This window comes from Columba livia, chromosome 3 (genome assembly GCF_036013475.1).
Source record: "Columba livia isolate bColLiv1 breed racing homer chromosome 3, bColLiv1.pat.W.v2, whole genome shotgun sequence".
In the NCBI taxonomy this organism is placed as follows: domain Eukaryota; kingdom Metazoa; phylum Chordata; class Aves; order Columbiformes; family Columbidae; genus Columba; species Columba livia.
The window spans coordinates 98,841,269-98,856,682 of NC_088604.1; the positions used below are offsets into that span (position 1 = coordinate 98,841,269).

Sequence of the window (15,414 nt, forward strand, 5' to 3'; positions counted from 1 at the left end):
AGTAACTCTGTTCTGAATTAAATTCCTTAAACTTCAGTGCCAGAAATTGTACCTAACATTTCGCATGAAATCTTTACCAGTCTGGAGCAGGAGCAATGATGCTTTTCTCTCACTACTGGGAACACCGCTCCTGATACATTTCCCCAAAACACACCTTTTTTTGTGGCCACATCATGCCAGTAACTCATCATCACTACGTGGGACTACTACTTCAGTCATTTTCAAATTATTAACTACTTAGCAAAAGACTTTGTAAGGGATTTTGTGTTCATTACTTTGCATTTTGTAATACCAAGCTTTATCGCATGCCAGTTACCCCAGTCTTTTCAGTTGTGTCATTCTTCCTATATGACATCTTACTGTTCTCCTCTTTCTGATTATGTTACCAGCTAGTATTCTCACTACATTCTTAGTACTTTTGCCAAGACCATTAATGAAAATATAACACAAGGTTGGTCCAAAGATTAATCCTTGAGGAATTCAATTGCTTTTTTGCCTCCCCCATTCCCAGGATTATAAGCAAGTTCCTTTGAGCAGTATCTATTGCCAAGCATCCCCATAAGCATTCCCTTTAACCCTGCAACTTCTCATGGCTTGTCACATCAATGCTAAACTGAACTCCAGATAGAGGAAATCTGACACATTTACTTTGCCTGAAAATCAGTTTTCTCACCAAAAAAAAAAAAAAAAAAAAAAAGCACCAAGAGGTTAGACAGTGATGGGCTATCTTCAGTAAATCCACAATGCATTTTATCCCCTTTTTCATTTACCTCCACGTCTATATCTATTCCTTCAAAGATCATTTCTAAATCCTCATATGCCATTGCGTCAAGACAAATAGGTCTGCATTGCCAAGATACTTCTTCCTTCCTCTTTGTACAGGCTCTGGATGGGATGGAGTTAAACTTCTTCACAGCATCCTTTCTGATGCAGTGTTCTGAATTTGTGGTTAAAAGAGTATTGATAACAGAGTAATATTTCAGCTGTTGCTGAATAGTCCTTGAACAGTGTCAAGCCTTTCTCTTTTCCCACTCTGACCCCCCATCCCACCTCAGTGGTAAGCTAGGGTTGGGCCAAGAAGCTGGGAGACGACATAGTAAGGATAGCTGACCTAAACTGCCTAAAGGGTTGTTCCATCCTGTATAACGTCATGCTTTGCAATAAAAACTGGGGTAGAAGAAGGACTCCAGGGAGACAGGAGTTTTACTTCCAGGGTGCTTGCTGCTCAGAGACTGGCTAGGCAGTGGTCTGCTTGTGGGATGTGACAAGTATCCTTTGTATCATTGGTTCCCTTGCCACCTCCCTTTCCTTCACTTGTTAAGTTGTCTTCATTCTGACCCCTGAGTTTCCTCCCTTTTGATATTGCTCTTCTCTCCCCTGTTCCACTGGTGAGGATGAGGTGGGGCTAGATGCTTGGCTGTTGGCCAGCATCAATGCATGACACACTTTTTCCTAAATGTAAGCATTAGAGGCTCACCTCTGACTTGGTAGATCTGCATAATACATCTCTTTGCCAAAGGGTTTTATGCACCGGTTCCTTCAGAATTTTTGGACAAAGACCAACTGATTGCATCAGCATGTACACAATAATCTTGAAAAATTCATGTTTCTACCTCATTATGATCACTTCTGTTTCTGTACGTTCATTTCTGTTACCCAGCTTGTTTTTGCTCTGTGACTGTTATTATCCTTAGTGAAAACAGAAGCAAAGCATTTATTTAGTTTGGGGACCTTACTCAAACCATCCTTAAGCACACCTTCACTGTACACAGGTCTTGTCTTCTGGCGCACACACACACAAAAAAATCTTAAATGGTAAAAAGTTCCTAACAGTCATTGCAAGTCTAATTCACTTTGACATCCTTACAGTTTTATTTTATTCCTACACAGCATTCTCCATGAATTTGCTTCCCCATTTCCCAGTGCTTTCAGACTCTGTCATCTTGAACTGCAAAGGTGCTTATTCACTCAGATAAGCATGGGCACTACAACTCTAATTTTATCCTTTAAGGACAGAGAGTTTTCTTAATTCTATTATTTTTATTTTCAGTAACCTCCAGGTCTTTTTTCAGTACAACTTCGGGGCTCTGAAGTTCACCTTGTTTTATTAAAGTAGCCTTATTTTTTTTGTTCTCTTCAAATCCTGAAAGTGTACTTACAGAACCAACGAACTGTTTATTCTTCTATTTCATCTGAGTCTAGTTACAAATACTCAACATTATTTTTGAGACATGTCTAATAATGCTCTCATCACCTAAAAAAAGCTCATATCCAGACTTTCTGTTCAGCAACTACTCAATGAAGAAACTTTTCACGCAGAACACACAGGAATGTTTGGATCCTGCTCCTGTTAGAACTTTAATTTCCCAGCTTTGAACTGGAGCATAAGTCTCTGCAACTACACAGTTCTTAGCCATAGTTCTCCCTAGCAAATTACACATCTAAATCCACACCCAAGGACTTAAATTCCTAGAGAACCTCAGTACAATTCATTTGCTAGCCTTCTCTTCCCTTAGAATTATTTTATTCCAAAGAAATTATTTTCAATCTGTGCTGTCCTTTCTTCTTTCCTTCCCTCTTATCATTTAATTACTATTTGGTGCTATTCCACCATTTACCTTTCATTTTTATCATTCCTGAATAGGCATATGCTCCTACACCTGAATTCCAAACATATCTGCCACCCTGTCATACTTCTGCTCTGTCTAAATTCAGTTTCACACATGTAACCAGTACTTCACACTCCTCTGTCACATTTATACACAAATATTTCAGTTTTTACCACTGATCCAGTTTGCAGGCTCCAGCTCATACTGACTGCTTGGCTTTGGAAACCTTTAGCCCAAATCACTCTCATATTAGTCATACCCCTGTTCAGAGGTGGACTTAGACCCTAGCTCCCTGGCACAGCAGTCTCTCTCATGGTCAGCTACATCACTCACACACATGCTCTTCACAAACTACAACCAACCTGCTAAAAAACAAACACAAAAATTCATCAATCTGCCATGAACGTTTCTCAAAACCAAACCCCACAGTCTCTCTCAGCTGTTATTCCTGTCACCAGCTTGGTATGCAAAGCCTCATGCCTGAATCCTCAATTCTTTGGTTGCAGCCACTGGATCTCCCAGCCAGCCCACTCATTCTTTGCCCATGTATTGTGACAAGCAAGAGGCACAAAGTCCCTGTGAGCAAACCAACAAGTATTGCTTTTTTTTTTTTTCTTTTCCTTAGGGGTAGAACTAGACACCTCTACTTGCTAACACTGTATCAGTAAGTTCTACCATTCATTTAAAAACTTTTGTCCTAAATCAGACTCACCCCAAATTAGACATATCTGTAATTTGGTCTGCAGTCACTGAGCAATAAAGCATCATCTCATAAATTTGTTTTCCTCCCTATTTGCTAGCCAAACATACAATACTGTGCATAGCTTTCAGCAATAATTTGCAATACACTGTGGAGAATATCTGGTCAAGTTTTTATTCAATACAATTTACTAGGTAAGTATTTTGACACACTGTTGTCATCTGTGCTTCCTTCACAGATCTAAACCACAATAGAATTTAAAAGAAAAGCTACCGTTAAAAATTCTGTAGCCTTTTTCATCGTCTTACGGAAACTCCTTTATGCAAATATGTATCATCATGCTATATAAATATGTATCATCATCAATATATATATGATATATATATCATCATGGACAGCTGCTAAAAAAAAGGCCAAGAGTCAAAAGACCAGACACAACCAAAACTTTGCCTGAAGTTTCATAGCCAGCCCTAGTGCTAAATGGATCACGCTGCAGGCACTATCATCTTTAATGGAAAGTTGGCTCCTACAATACCGCAAATCACAGAATGAAAGGTGGTTCTACCCTGAGCTCCCAAACTTGGCAAAGGTATTTCAGCCTGGTGTCCCTTTAAGGGTTGAGAATCTACACTTCTTTACGCCTCTTATGCACTGAACAGCTTCCCCCAAAGAAACAAAGGACCAAATGCTACAGAGTGCTTGAGGGTTCTTCGTAATACAATTTGAGATATGTGTGTGTGTATTTAAATCCAGCCCTTTCACTCTGCACTTTGCTATCCCAGGCTTCAGCAGTTTTTGAGGCTAGTAGAAAATGTGGCTGACAGCAACAGCAGTAATATAGCACCCTTGGAGTGTTTGAAGTGTAAAGTTCATTAGTTCTACCTTAAGGTCACTCTTTTAATCCAACAGCCAAAATCTTATTCACACTACCATGCTGTTACCCTGGAAAAAAGAAAACTGCAAAAAAAATCAAGACGTCAGCTTAGATACTCCTTATAAGTGACAAGATCAGCACTAAAAAATCCAAATCACAGTCAATACCTTTTAGCAAGTTTCAAGAAAGCAGCAAAACTACGCTTCATTGTGCTGTAAACCAAATGAAATTTAATAGAACGGATAAAGGAAATGAAGGAAAGAGAAGATAAACATTTCAATACCTGATAATTGTGTTTTATAATTATTAGTTGAACTTGGCTTACAAATAGAATTTACTAGAGCATCTGCTGGGAATTACAAGACATGCAAATAACTGAATTTTAATTTCTTCTGTGTTTGTTTACTGATTTTTGTACATACAGTTTAAATTTTAACAAACTCGATTTTGTTTTATCCTCAGTGGATATTTGTACACTTATTAAAAAGTTATGTCAACAGAAGACTTTTAGAACACAAGCATTGTGTTTTAAAAATTCTGAATCATATTTTTAAAATATGAGTTAAAGGCTCTGTAACTTACTAGATGGCACAAACTCATACATGATTACTTATGTGCAGTGTAAGCAGTTTTTAACATTAAATGGGATATACCTCTAAGATCAGTACATTAGTATGTACAGATGAGGATGACACTGTCTTTTTTAGGAAATAGTCCCAGAGACCCAAGACTTATTGTTAATGTTAGAAATACTCATGTTCTTAAGGGCGAGAATTTTTAGTCATCTCTTCAGAAGAATAAGCACAGCATTTCTTTGTAGTGCTAAATTAGCAAATACCTCAAAATGAGCTCTCAAATTAAGATCCTTGCCTGCAAGACTCAAGAGTTATCCAGTTATATCCCCCAATTTACCCTTTTATATTTATACAGTTATACCATTCTCACACAAATGATGTAGTCCAACAAATATTAATGGTTTTTATTTTACTCACCTGCACACTAAGATGAATCCATTTCTTCACAAGAATTCTCCCCAGTGTCATTACTTTTATTGGTGGCTGCAAACCATTTACTGTGCGATAATAAAACATGGTCTCTTTCTCAGAGATTGTGAGTTTGAACACAGTCTGCCCATCAATAGCCTTTTCTATCACACACCTTTGGAAATAACCAAGAAAAACAACATAAGGTCAGAGGCACACACATATACACATTCTTGCCAAGGTGCTATCCTGTAAAGTGATGCTAACCAGAATGCATTAAAATAAACGTTAAAAATACAGCTCTTGAGAAGATGCTCAGTGACAGTGAAAGTCACAGGATGTACTAAGTGTAAAAGAATTTTAACAAAGATATTTTCTGTTTGTAAGGTGTTTTTTTTTTGTTTTGGTTTGGCTTTAATTTAGGGCATGCAACCTAAATTGATTTGGGGGTAGAAGAGGGGTCCACATTGCCTCCTCTCTTCAGGGTTCTGTGACAGAAACCACAAAAAACAACACAAATGACACGTTCTGGAAGTCTTCCAGTTTTTCACCAAATCTGTCCAGGTAAGACAGCAACATCGCCAGCTTCCCCTATGCTTCCCCTTTGACACAGCCTTTCTTTAACCTAAGAGAACCAGAGCAAGATAAGAAAGCTATCCAGTCACTTGCTATTTTTTTCCCTGAAAGATTTCCCATCAATATCAAACACAACACTGACATATAAAGTACAAAGAATACCATGTGTAACAACCCACAGTGCATAACTAGCTGCCGAAATACTTTTACCAATCTGATCACCAAGATGCTCAAGGTCCTGGGAACACACAGGCTATGTATGCTCATTAAACAGCTGTGTATTTTATTAAGGTGATCATTAGTGCAACAAAAGCTATGAAGTTCTGCATTCCCATTTCAGCTGCTTGAGAAATCCAGTCCCCAATTTACTGACCCATCAAGGGCCAAATATTTTAACAGCTACACCAGACTGCATTAGTGCACCAAGTCACAATGGAAAAGCATATAAAATTTGTATTAGATCAGGATTTACTTAGATGCATTTCAGAAAAAAAAACAAACACACCTTATCCACCAATAAGCATCTTCAGTTATTATGCATTTACAAAAGAAAAGTATCAAAAATGTTGTTCTTTGATACTGCCATTATTTACTAATTCATCTTTAAATCCAAGAGAAAAATTAATTCATTTTAACTGTCACCATTTTAGGCTGCTGGAATGTTGTCAACCAAACAACTTGCTAAATGCAGACTTTTGTTTTCCAGACTTTACAAAAAACACATTTCTTAATATATTGTTGACCGGTCTTTTCCATATTTTGTTTGCTTGTAAACATGCTAGTTTTGCTAGATAATAAATGTGAGGGAAGGTTCAGCTAAGTAGCAAAATATTTAGGAACTGGATTTACCCAGTTCCTGGATAAACAATAATTGGATAATCCGTTTTTTTTGTTTATTTTAGTTATCTAAACCAAATATCCCCACATTGTTTTTATCCCCAAAGGTGTCATGACTTTAAGAAGGGAAGTGACCTTGATGTACATCACTTTGAAAACTAGAAAGAACAAATGTGAATCGTGACTCATGTTGAAAGATTAAAAAAAAAAAAAAAAAGAAAGAAAGAAAGAAAAACCAAAGTAGTGCTAACATAGGTGAAATAGACATAACCATTATTACTTCTGACTCTGAGAATGATTTTTCACTCCAGCCATGACTACAGAGAGAAACCACTGTCCTTTGTGAAGTTTCCAACTTCTGGTAACCTGCAGTCCCACAAAGCAAATTCCTGACTATGTAATTCTGTATGGTGGGGTTGGAGGGAGAGACAGCAAGCAACACAAATCTGCTTTGTCAGCTTTCAAAGAGAAAAATATTCTAGAGAATCTAACACAGCTGCGTTGGTGATCCCCACACATGAACTGGAGCACTTGCAAATGGGAACATCTGCACAGGTTCATAATCAGATGTATGGTATCTTAAGGCAACTCCCCCTTTCAGTCTGATTCCTAATGTAAAACAGCTGAATGGATAAAAAGGAATAGGATATTATCTTAGTCCTTTACAAAAATAAAGTTAAAAAAATACATCTACTGCTCACTTAACAATCAGTCCATTCCCCCGACCCTTTTGCACATGAAAGTCTCCAGCTCATTTCTCTCCCATCGCAAATGTCTTCTGGTCATCTAACATCCAGTTATCCCAGTTCACACTGAATTTATATAAACTGCTCGTAATGATTACTTATATATGCTAAGCTTCTACTCTTATTCTTCTCCTGTTCCACTGTGAAGGGTTATCATCATATACAGTTGCCTACATTGTGCTAAGGCTTACTTACAGGCCATGACCAGGTTTACTGGAAGCATTTATAGCTGATGAGTACATGTAGTAAGAGAGAAAACATGGGAAAAGAATAAAATTCAGGGACAAGCTCTGCTCGCTTACTGCCTAAAGGGAAGGCAAATTTAGACTGGAGTACAATGTCACTTTTTTTCTCGCTATTCTCTTGCTTTTATTAAAGATTTTCAGTTTGCAGTGACTTGAAAGCACACCTACAAATATCTACACTATACATCTTAGAAGAACATCAGGGCTTCAAATAAATCCGCCGTGTGACCTGTCTCTTTTTTCGAAAGCATATTCTTTCCCAGATACACATAAGAAAACTCATTATATGAAACTGATGAAGAAATTTCTTGGTGTCTTTGATTGCCCGCATATATTTGCTCCCTCAGAATATCACAGTTTTTAAAGGACCCTCAGACTTTGGATCCTTGCATCAGTATTTCATGGCCAGCCAGCACAGTAACTTCTTACAGAAATATCCTGCTATTCTCTCACATGGGCACGTGCCTAACAGAGAAAAATCACAGTCTTTACAAGGAGGCAATGGGATGCTGCACAGCAACACTCCCAGCTTCTTTCCTAAGCATTCGCTAGCAGCCAGACCATTTAATATTCAGCATGAAGAAACACATTAGTATGGCACGTCCAAAAAACATGGGTCTACTGTACTCGATGTTAAAGTACTTTGCCAGTAAACAAAATACCCTGTTCAACTTTATTATTCTACTGGTAAAATGAGTGGCTGGTTCTGGCTCATATTCCTAGTGTTCTGGTGACAGCACAAAGACTTGGTTAGAATGAGTCCTGGTTCTGTGTCTCTGCTGTGATAATGGGGTTTGAAAGGTCTCACAAATTGACATCCAACAGGGACAATTCCCCATCAGGGACTGCAAAATGTAGGACATCTGGTAAGTCAAACTCCTTCTGCCAACCTGAAGGACTCACTAAACCAATACGCTAAAAGGAAAAACATTAGTTTGGTGTTAAACTATTTCTCTTTTGTAGGATGCCTCCTGAGTCAAGCTTCAGTGGTTATTCGTGCGTCATTACTGTTTTGCCTCAACTGGAGCTCTGCATGCCTTTTATGAAGAAATGAAAATTAACACCCTTATTGCTGTGAACAGTGAAAAAGGGTTTGAACAGTGGCATATCAGCCTGTCCACTGGAATGGCTGTTGTCCAACTTCTGTTTTCAGGACTGCACTCTACCATTGCCATTGCTACATGTTGAGTAGCAGCAATCTCACAAGGAAGAAGAATGAAGTGATCTATTAGAAAAATGGAATGAAAACATTTAGATTTTAAAGTGATCTATAAAACCCACTGAACAGGAATATGTACACTCTGTAGTTATTAACACAGTAGCAATTGGAGGCTAATGTTTTACACTATTCCATGGATAATCAGACATCGGTAGAGTCTCGTTTCTACACAGCACTTAATCATTTGAAACCAAGGACATACATTTCATTGTTTTAGGCTCCATGCAAGCAAAAGCCTATCCCCTTGACAAAAGAGTTTCATGGATGTCATTCAACACATCGCTGCAACAGCTTGCTTGAAAATTAGCAGGACATTTCTACTTCCAGTTAGGCATATGCTCTGCTGAACAAGACTGATATGCCCGTGTGTGTACGGACACGAACTCACGGCATAGGACAACCTTAGGAATAGACTCTCTGGCACTGAAGATTAAAATATTATATAGGAAATACTGTCAATAAAACACAATAGGCTAAAACTCTAGAGACACATACCTTCAGCTGAGCCAATTTAACTTAAGCCCAAACTAAAGTCATTTTTGCTCCCCAGATCTCATTTACTTCCCCTCCATAACCACAATTTCTATGGCTAGGTTTATTTTTTAAAGGTAATTATCCTTGCATAAAGCAGACTGTAATTTTAGATATATTATTATAATTTTAGACATTTCTGTTGTTTCTGATAATTTTCCCACCCCTAGACAACTTACTATTTCACAGCAGCATGCAAAATAAGTATCAAGAATGCTACAATAGAGCATTATTTTCACTCTACTAAGCTGTAAGCGCAAAAACATTTGTACATATATTCTGAAGGAATGTACTATACTTGTGTGCTTCGCTTTAAAGAGGATCTGCACAAGCAGGATAAGAAAGAGTATGAGGCCCTGTATTTTGCGATAGATGAAGGGAACTTTTTTGCAGGATTTGCAATACAGTTTTCAGAAAGCAAGTTTTTCATTATAGTAAGGCCCAGTCAAGCTGAAGGCCACTTATAACAGCAATATTTGCAGAAAATGTAACATGTAGACAAATAAGAGAGGGAGTATGCTTAGCCATGTCTATTTTGTAGGCATCTAGTGAAACTTCACTAGCAGCTTGAATAGTGTTGAAGTAGCAACACTATTGTTCAGTCAGCATTCCCCAGACCTTCCAGGAACACTATGACCACTCTTCTATACCTCTGAAATACTCATTTTGGGGGTTTCCTTGTTTGTTTTTAAGGAGTAAACTTGCGTTGTGAGATTCCTAAAATTTTAGATTATTTTTTTCCATCATGAAAGCAGCAACAGCCCAAACCCCTGACATGTTTTTCTAGCAACTTTTAGAAGAAGGAATGTGAATTAGACATACACATTTAGATTTTTAATAACAGACCTACATATTACGTATGAATAGTTCCCACAGAAAGCAATTGGAGCATCATCTGAGTCAACGCCACTGAAACTGAACCTACTTGTCTTGACATTTGCAAAGACCCCAACCTAAATACAGCTTTAAAACGTCAGAGTTTCTCACTGTACTGTTTTAAAATTTTAAATACCTTGCTAATAATGACCATGAGTACAATGATCAATTTTTTTAAGAGCACCAGGAAAGTAAACACCTTCAATACTACTTACATTACACCTTCTTGCTCAGGTTTCAACCATACAGTTAACGTAAATGAAGCTGCAAGCCTCAGGGAACGGGGAGTAGAGAAGCAATCCTTGTGGTTATGAAAAATAAAACTGGAAGCGTTGCTGAAGGAACCTGGATGCAAGTCCCTTTTGTCCTCGGTGATACAGGTACCAAGGCCTTCTGAAAGAAGCAGTTTGTAGGAAGCAGGTGATGACCTGTATGGACATTCCTGAACACAAAACCTCTGGGTGCAGGACAGAATACTTTCAACAGCTACTGAGCTATGACAAAAAGTACTTCGGTCTGGCAGCCCACAAGTGGCTTGAGTTGGCACGATTGACACGTTCTTGAAAGCTCCCACATTTTCAAGCCTAGGGAAATGTCCCTGAGAGCTGACCAACACAAAAGAGTCATAATAAGTTAAGATTAATGTTTCAATAGCATGAAACAAGAAACGACACCTCAAGGAAAGAGCCCGGTAATTCATGTTTACAAAAAAGCTCCTCCTGATTAAAGCATCCGTAAATAAATAATGATGTCCATGTCGGTAGCAGTGTCCTCAGGTAGTACACTTTAAGAGTTTATGAAGCATTTCATCTTCAAAACACTCATGCAAGGACTCAGTCGCAGGGGACATCTATGTCTTCTAACCAGCGAAACACACGTGGGTGACAGCCAGTATCTGCGAACCACAGAAAACAGACACAATTCACTGGAGGAATGTGCCCCTTTTGCACTAACAGAGGTGATGCCCTGCTAGAGATACCAAGGGTCTGAATGCTCTTTCCAAATTTCAGCCAGCAGGCCCATCTGCAAACCAGCAAAAGCCAAGAAGTCTCTCTAAGTGAGGTCAACGGATCTAGGCCGGCTCAAGCCTGCGCGGGCTCAGAGCCGAGCAGGGTTTATCCCCGATCAGTCACGTCACGCCAGGCCGACGCTCAGCTTTACAGTTTAAGGTAACGAGAAGAGCGTAAGTCAGCAAACCAGGGCATGCAACTTCAGCCCCCGAGCGTCTTTCCTCAGGGTTTCAAACTACACTTGACTGAACCTCACGCTTGCATTCCCCCCGGTGCTTACCTGCGCTTTACACCGCCACCTGGGAGCCACTCGGCGCCATGCCCACCGCGCTATTTCGGGGTAGGCTGGGGGACACCCCCCTGCCTCCGCTCCTGGGCACCCTGGGAACAGCAGCCCGAGCCCCAGGAACGTCTCTCTACCGTTCCCTGAAGTTCACAGGCCGCTTCGTGCCCTTACCCCGCCGCCCACCTCACACTGCTCGTTTCAGCTCTCGGCAAAGCTGATTAAAACCCCCTTCCCCATCTGTCCCGTGTGGATCTAACAGCGAACGCCTGCGCCGGGGCTCACCGGCGGACAGGGCAGGGCAGGGCAAGGGCAGGCGGCGAACGGCGCGACCGCAGCCGATGGAGAAGTTGGTTTCCCGTTATTGACTCCGCCGGGAAGAGGAGCGCGGAGAGCGGCGCGGCGCCCGGCGGCTCCCCCGGCAACGCCGCCCGCGGTCACCCGGCAACGCCGCGGCCTCTTCCCCGCCCCCGCGGCCCGGGACCGCCAACCCCTCCCGCCCCGTTTAAAGCGGCCGCAGCAGCAGCGGGCGGCGGCATCCCCGGGAACACCGCTCCCTCCTTCTGCCCTTGTCTGGCTTAATTTTACACACCCCCAGCCCTCCCCCGAGAGGCCCTTTCGCTGCTGCGCGGAATGAAATATATAAGGCGGCCCCGGGCAGCCGCCCTGCGGGTGTGTGGTTCAATGTCGGTGGGGTCAGGGCGGCTTTTGGGAGGTGCGAGTCCTTCTGTAAGGCGCGTCTGTCAAGTTCTGACTTGTAAAGTTTTGGAAGCGACAAAGTAGTTGTCTGTCGGCCCCATTTTCTTAAGTTTTGCGGTCAGACTTGCACTGGGCAGGGACAGGGGAATTAATTTCTTTCACACACTGAAACAAGTGTGGGATCTTGAAGACCAACAGAGGACCACAAACAAGAGCAAATAATTCCCATAGGTACACCTTCCACAGCAAAAAAAGTGCAAAGAAGAAACCTTGTCAGGACCTTCAAACGCTTTTGACATGAACCTCAGTTCTGTCTTTAGAATGGCTTTGCAAAGCAAACACAAACAAGCTTCAAAGTTGACATCAGTGATCTGAGCATGAGCTACAATAGGTGCTTTGTATGTATTTCTGGACAGAGAGGCACCAATTAATGCATCCCCTGAAGATAAAAAAGTATCTATAGGTTTTATCTTCATTATGGAATTTGGATGAGCTGCAACCTGGCTGCTATATTTCCTGACAATTTCATTGAAATAACCTCTAGTAACTTGTCACCTTAGCATGTTTGGACTTCTACTAGCTACATAGTGACAAAGTTGTTTGACAACACATACAGATTTTAAGAAATCATCCTCTGTCATAATTCTTAATGTCTTTTAACAAGCCCTTCATCCCACATCAAACAAGCTTCTTGACCATTCCTTGAACATCTCTGCTTTAGTACAGATCTTTTTCCTAAAGTCATAAAAGATAAATAGTAATTCCTGCTAAATTGTTATCAGTCACTTTGCAACATTTTCATGTTCTGGTAGTTATTAAGCATTGTAGCTCTGTTGCCAGAATTGCATTCTCTGAAGTATTCAAATGTAAAGAACTGTGTTTACCACAGAAGGGATGGGAAGTAGAACATTGGTCTGAGCCATGGTGCAAGACCTCAGCACATAAAGCATTCCTAGATAAATATACTTAGACCATAGGTTGCCACAGTACCATCAACAATACAACAGTAAGAGCATTTGCACATGAAGAACCAGCCAGGTCTTTTGGAACATGATGGAAAGAGAACAGACAGAAAACAATGCAGGAATAAAAACCCAGCCATTAACCACCATCTCAGGACATCAGACAGACAGGAACAGCTATGAGCCATGGAGCATACACCTGACAAAAGTGGGAACTTATCAAATGGCCAAAGATACCAGACCGTAACCTTGGCATTCCTGAAATTAAAAAAATCATGTTTTGCTCTATTCCACCTCTTTCTAGCAACCACAAGACCTGTTCCAAGAATCCTTGCAGATCTAACAGGTATCCAAAAGGAAATTCACGGCACATTCACCACAAAATGCACTTTGTTATATTTCACAAATACTTGACAGCCCCACCAGCTCCACAGTACGCCATAGCATCTTTCATAGTCAGTGCTCAGTCTGGGAAAATGACTCTGCCTCACATTACACCCTCTGTCGCCAGAGATAACCAGCCCAGCACAGATCACAATTTTTTCCCTTTACATATTTCATCCAAATATACAAGGCGATAGTACAAACCTTGCAAAACCACATTGCAAGCCAACAGCACAATTACCCAGGTCAAGGATCACTACATTTTTTGTCAAGGACACCATTGTTCATCAGGAATAAAATGAATAAACTACTTGCAGGTAGTTAAATAGATGAGAAAGTGTCCAAAGGCCTTTGCAGCCAGGAACAGGCATGCGATATAACCTGTACCATGAACTCAAAGCCTGGAAATTATTTTGAAGGAAATATTGCGGATTCTGATTACAGGAGCGTTTTGAAGGATCTTTAATATACATATATGTAAACAGGAAATCACACTAGGCAAGAAAGTGTGTTAGTATTATGCAATGAATTATTGTGAGGAATTCATTATGCCCATTTAACAAAATTAGAATTGTGGCACAAGGAAAATGACCTCATTTGAATGCTCCAAGACTTTAGTTACAACTGTTTACCTCAGAAAACAAAGCCTCTGAGAGCCACTGGCGTGACTTTAAGCCACACAGATGCCATCGGGGAATCTGACCGCCATCAGAAAGTTGTGATATAACTGGGAGCTTAATCCTAATTATTCAACACTCTGTCCATGGCAGGTGGCATAATCCAAAAAAAACCTTCCATACTAGCTCTTTCCTTAACCCATGGTTAGCAGAGTCTCAGGACACACCGACTGCTCTAAGCAGGTTGGGGCAGGTTACTAGGGAAAAGAGACCATAAAGCCTAGTTTGTTATACTGCGTTATGTCTGTGCCTTGTCTGGAAAATTTTGCAGACCCCATGTCTAAAATTTGTGTGCTTTGAAGCAGGGATTTGATATGTCATCTTTTTATAACCAGGTTATAAGCCCTCAAAAAATACCAGTTTGCTCATGCTCAGTGGAGGATCTTGTTGAAGTTGGTAAAACCACAGGGACTAATTAAGTTTGCATAGAAGGTAAACCTAACACCATTTTTTCCCCAACTTCCGTGTGCTCAACTTTGCAACAGTAATCGTGGTGGGGGAGAGAAGGAAGATGAAGGGAGACAGGGGGATGCAGTAATACACTTACTCAAAACTCCAATGATAGAAAACTAGTCTGCACAAACAGTGCACAGTTGCATGTGTTTTACACCTACACAAAGCAATACCAACTTATAACAATCCCTTAGACTCAATTTCCGGAACTACTGAGGTACAATTTCAGGTAATCCGTTTCTCTCCTCAAAATACCATGGCTGTTCTGCACCATCACAATTGCTTTTTACGTAATATTTTAAACAGTGGTGAGCAAAATCTTGACAACTAATTTTGCCTTGTCTTCTGTTTATTAAGAGTTCTGAAAAACTGAAGAATTTTGCAGTGTATTGAAAGCTTTCACTTCTGTCGTGTTCCACAAGGACCTTGTACCAATATTAGCTTGTATTTGTGCAGTGCTGACTAGCTGCATGCTACTATTTTTGCTATTGTGTGAAGTGACCTATGCAGACTAACCCACACAGCATGACTTTCAAAGATTAGGCTCAAGTGTACAATTCAAAATTCACTTTCAGTGAATATTCATAAAGACTTGCTTTTATGAGTGTGTTTTCTTGTAAAACTACACCATTTGAGTATTTGCAGGAAATTAACATAAAAGATCCATTTTCATAGCAGAGTCAATATTTATTTCAAATTTAACTGTCTAGCAAAATTGTTTTTTCCGATATTTTACAAGTAAAAATAAAA

The 15,414-nt window shown here is 40.2% G+C and overlaps 1 protein-coding gene across 1 annotated transcript in view; it reads right to left on the bottom strand.

Moving 5' to 3' along the window:
- USH2A (usherin) overlaps positions 1-11,913 on the bottom strand; it is a 387,004-nt gene extending 375,091 nt beyond the window's left edge. Inside the window, exons 1-3 of the mRNA XM_065058452.1 lie at positions 11,487-11,913; positions 10,412-11,091; positions 5,176-5,341 (exon numbers count right to left, since the gene is read on the bottom strand). Coding sequence (XP_064914524.1) covers positions 5,176-5,341; positions 10,412-10,896 — 651 coding nt within the window. The 5' untranslated portion in view covers positions 10,897-11,091; positions 11,487-11,913. The remainder of the gene's footprint in view (positions 1-5,175; positions 5,342-10,411; positions 11,092-11,486) is intronic.
- Positions 11,914-15,414: the final 3,501 nt, after the last annotated feature.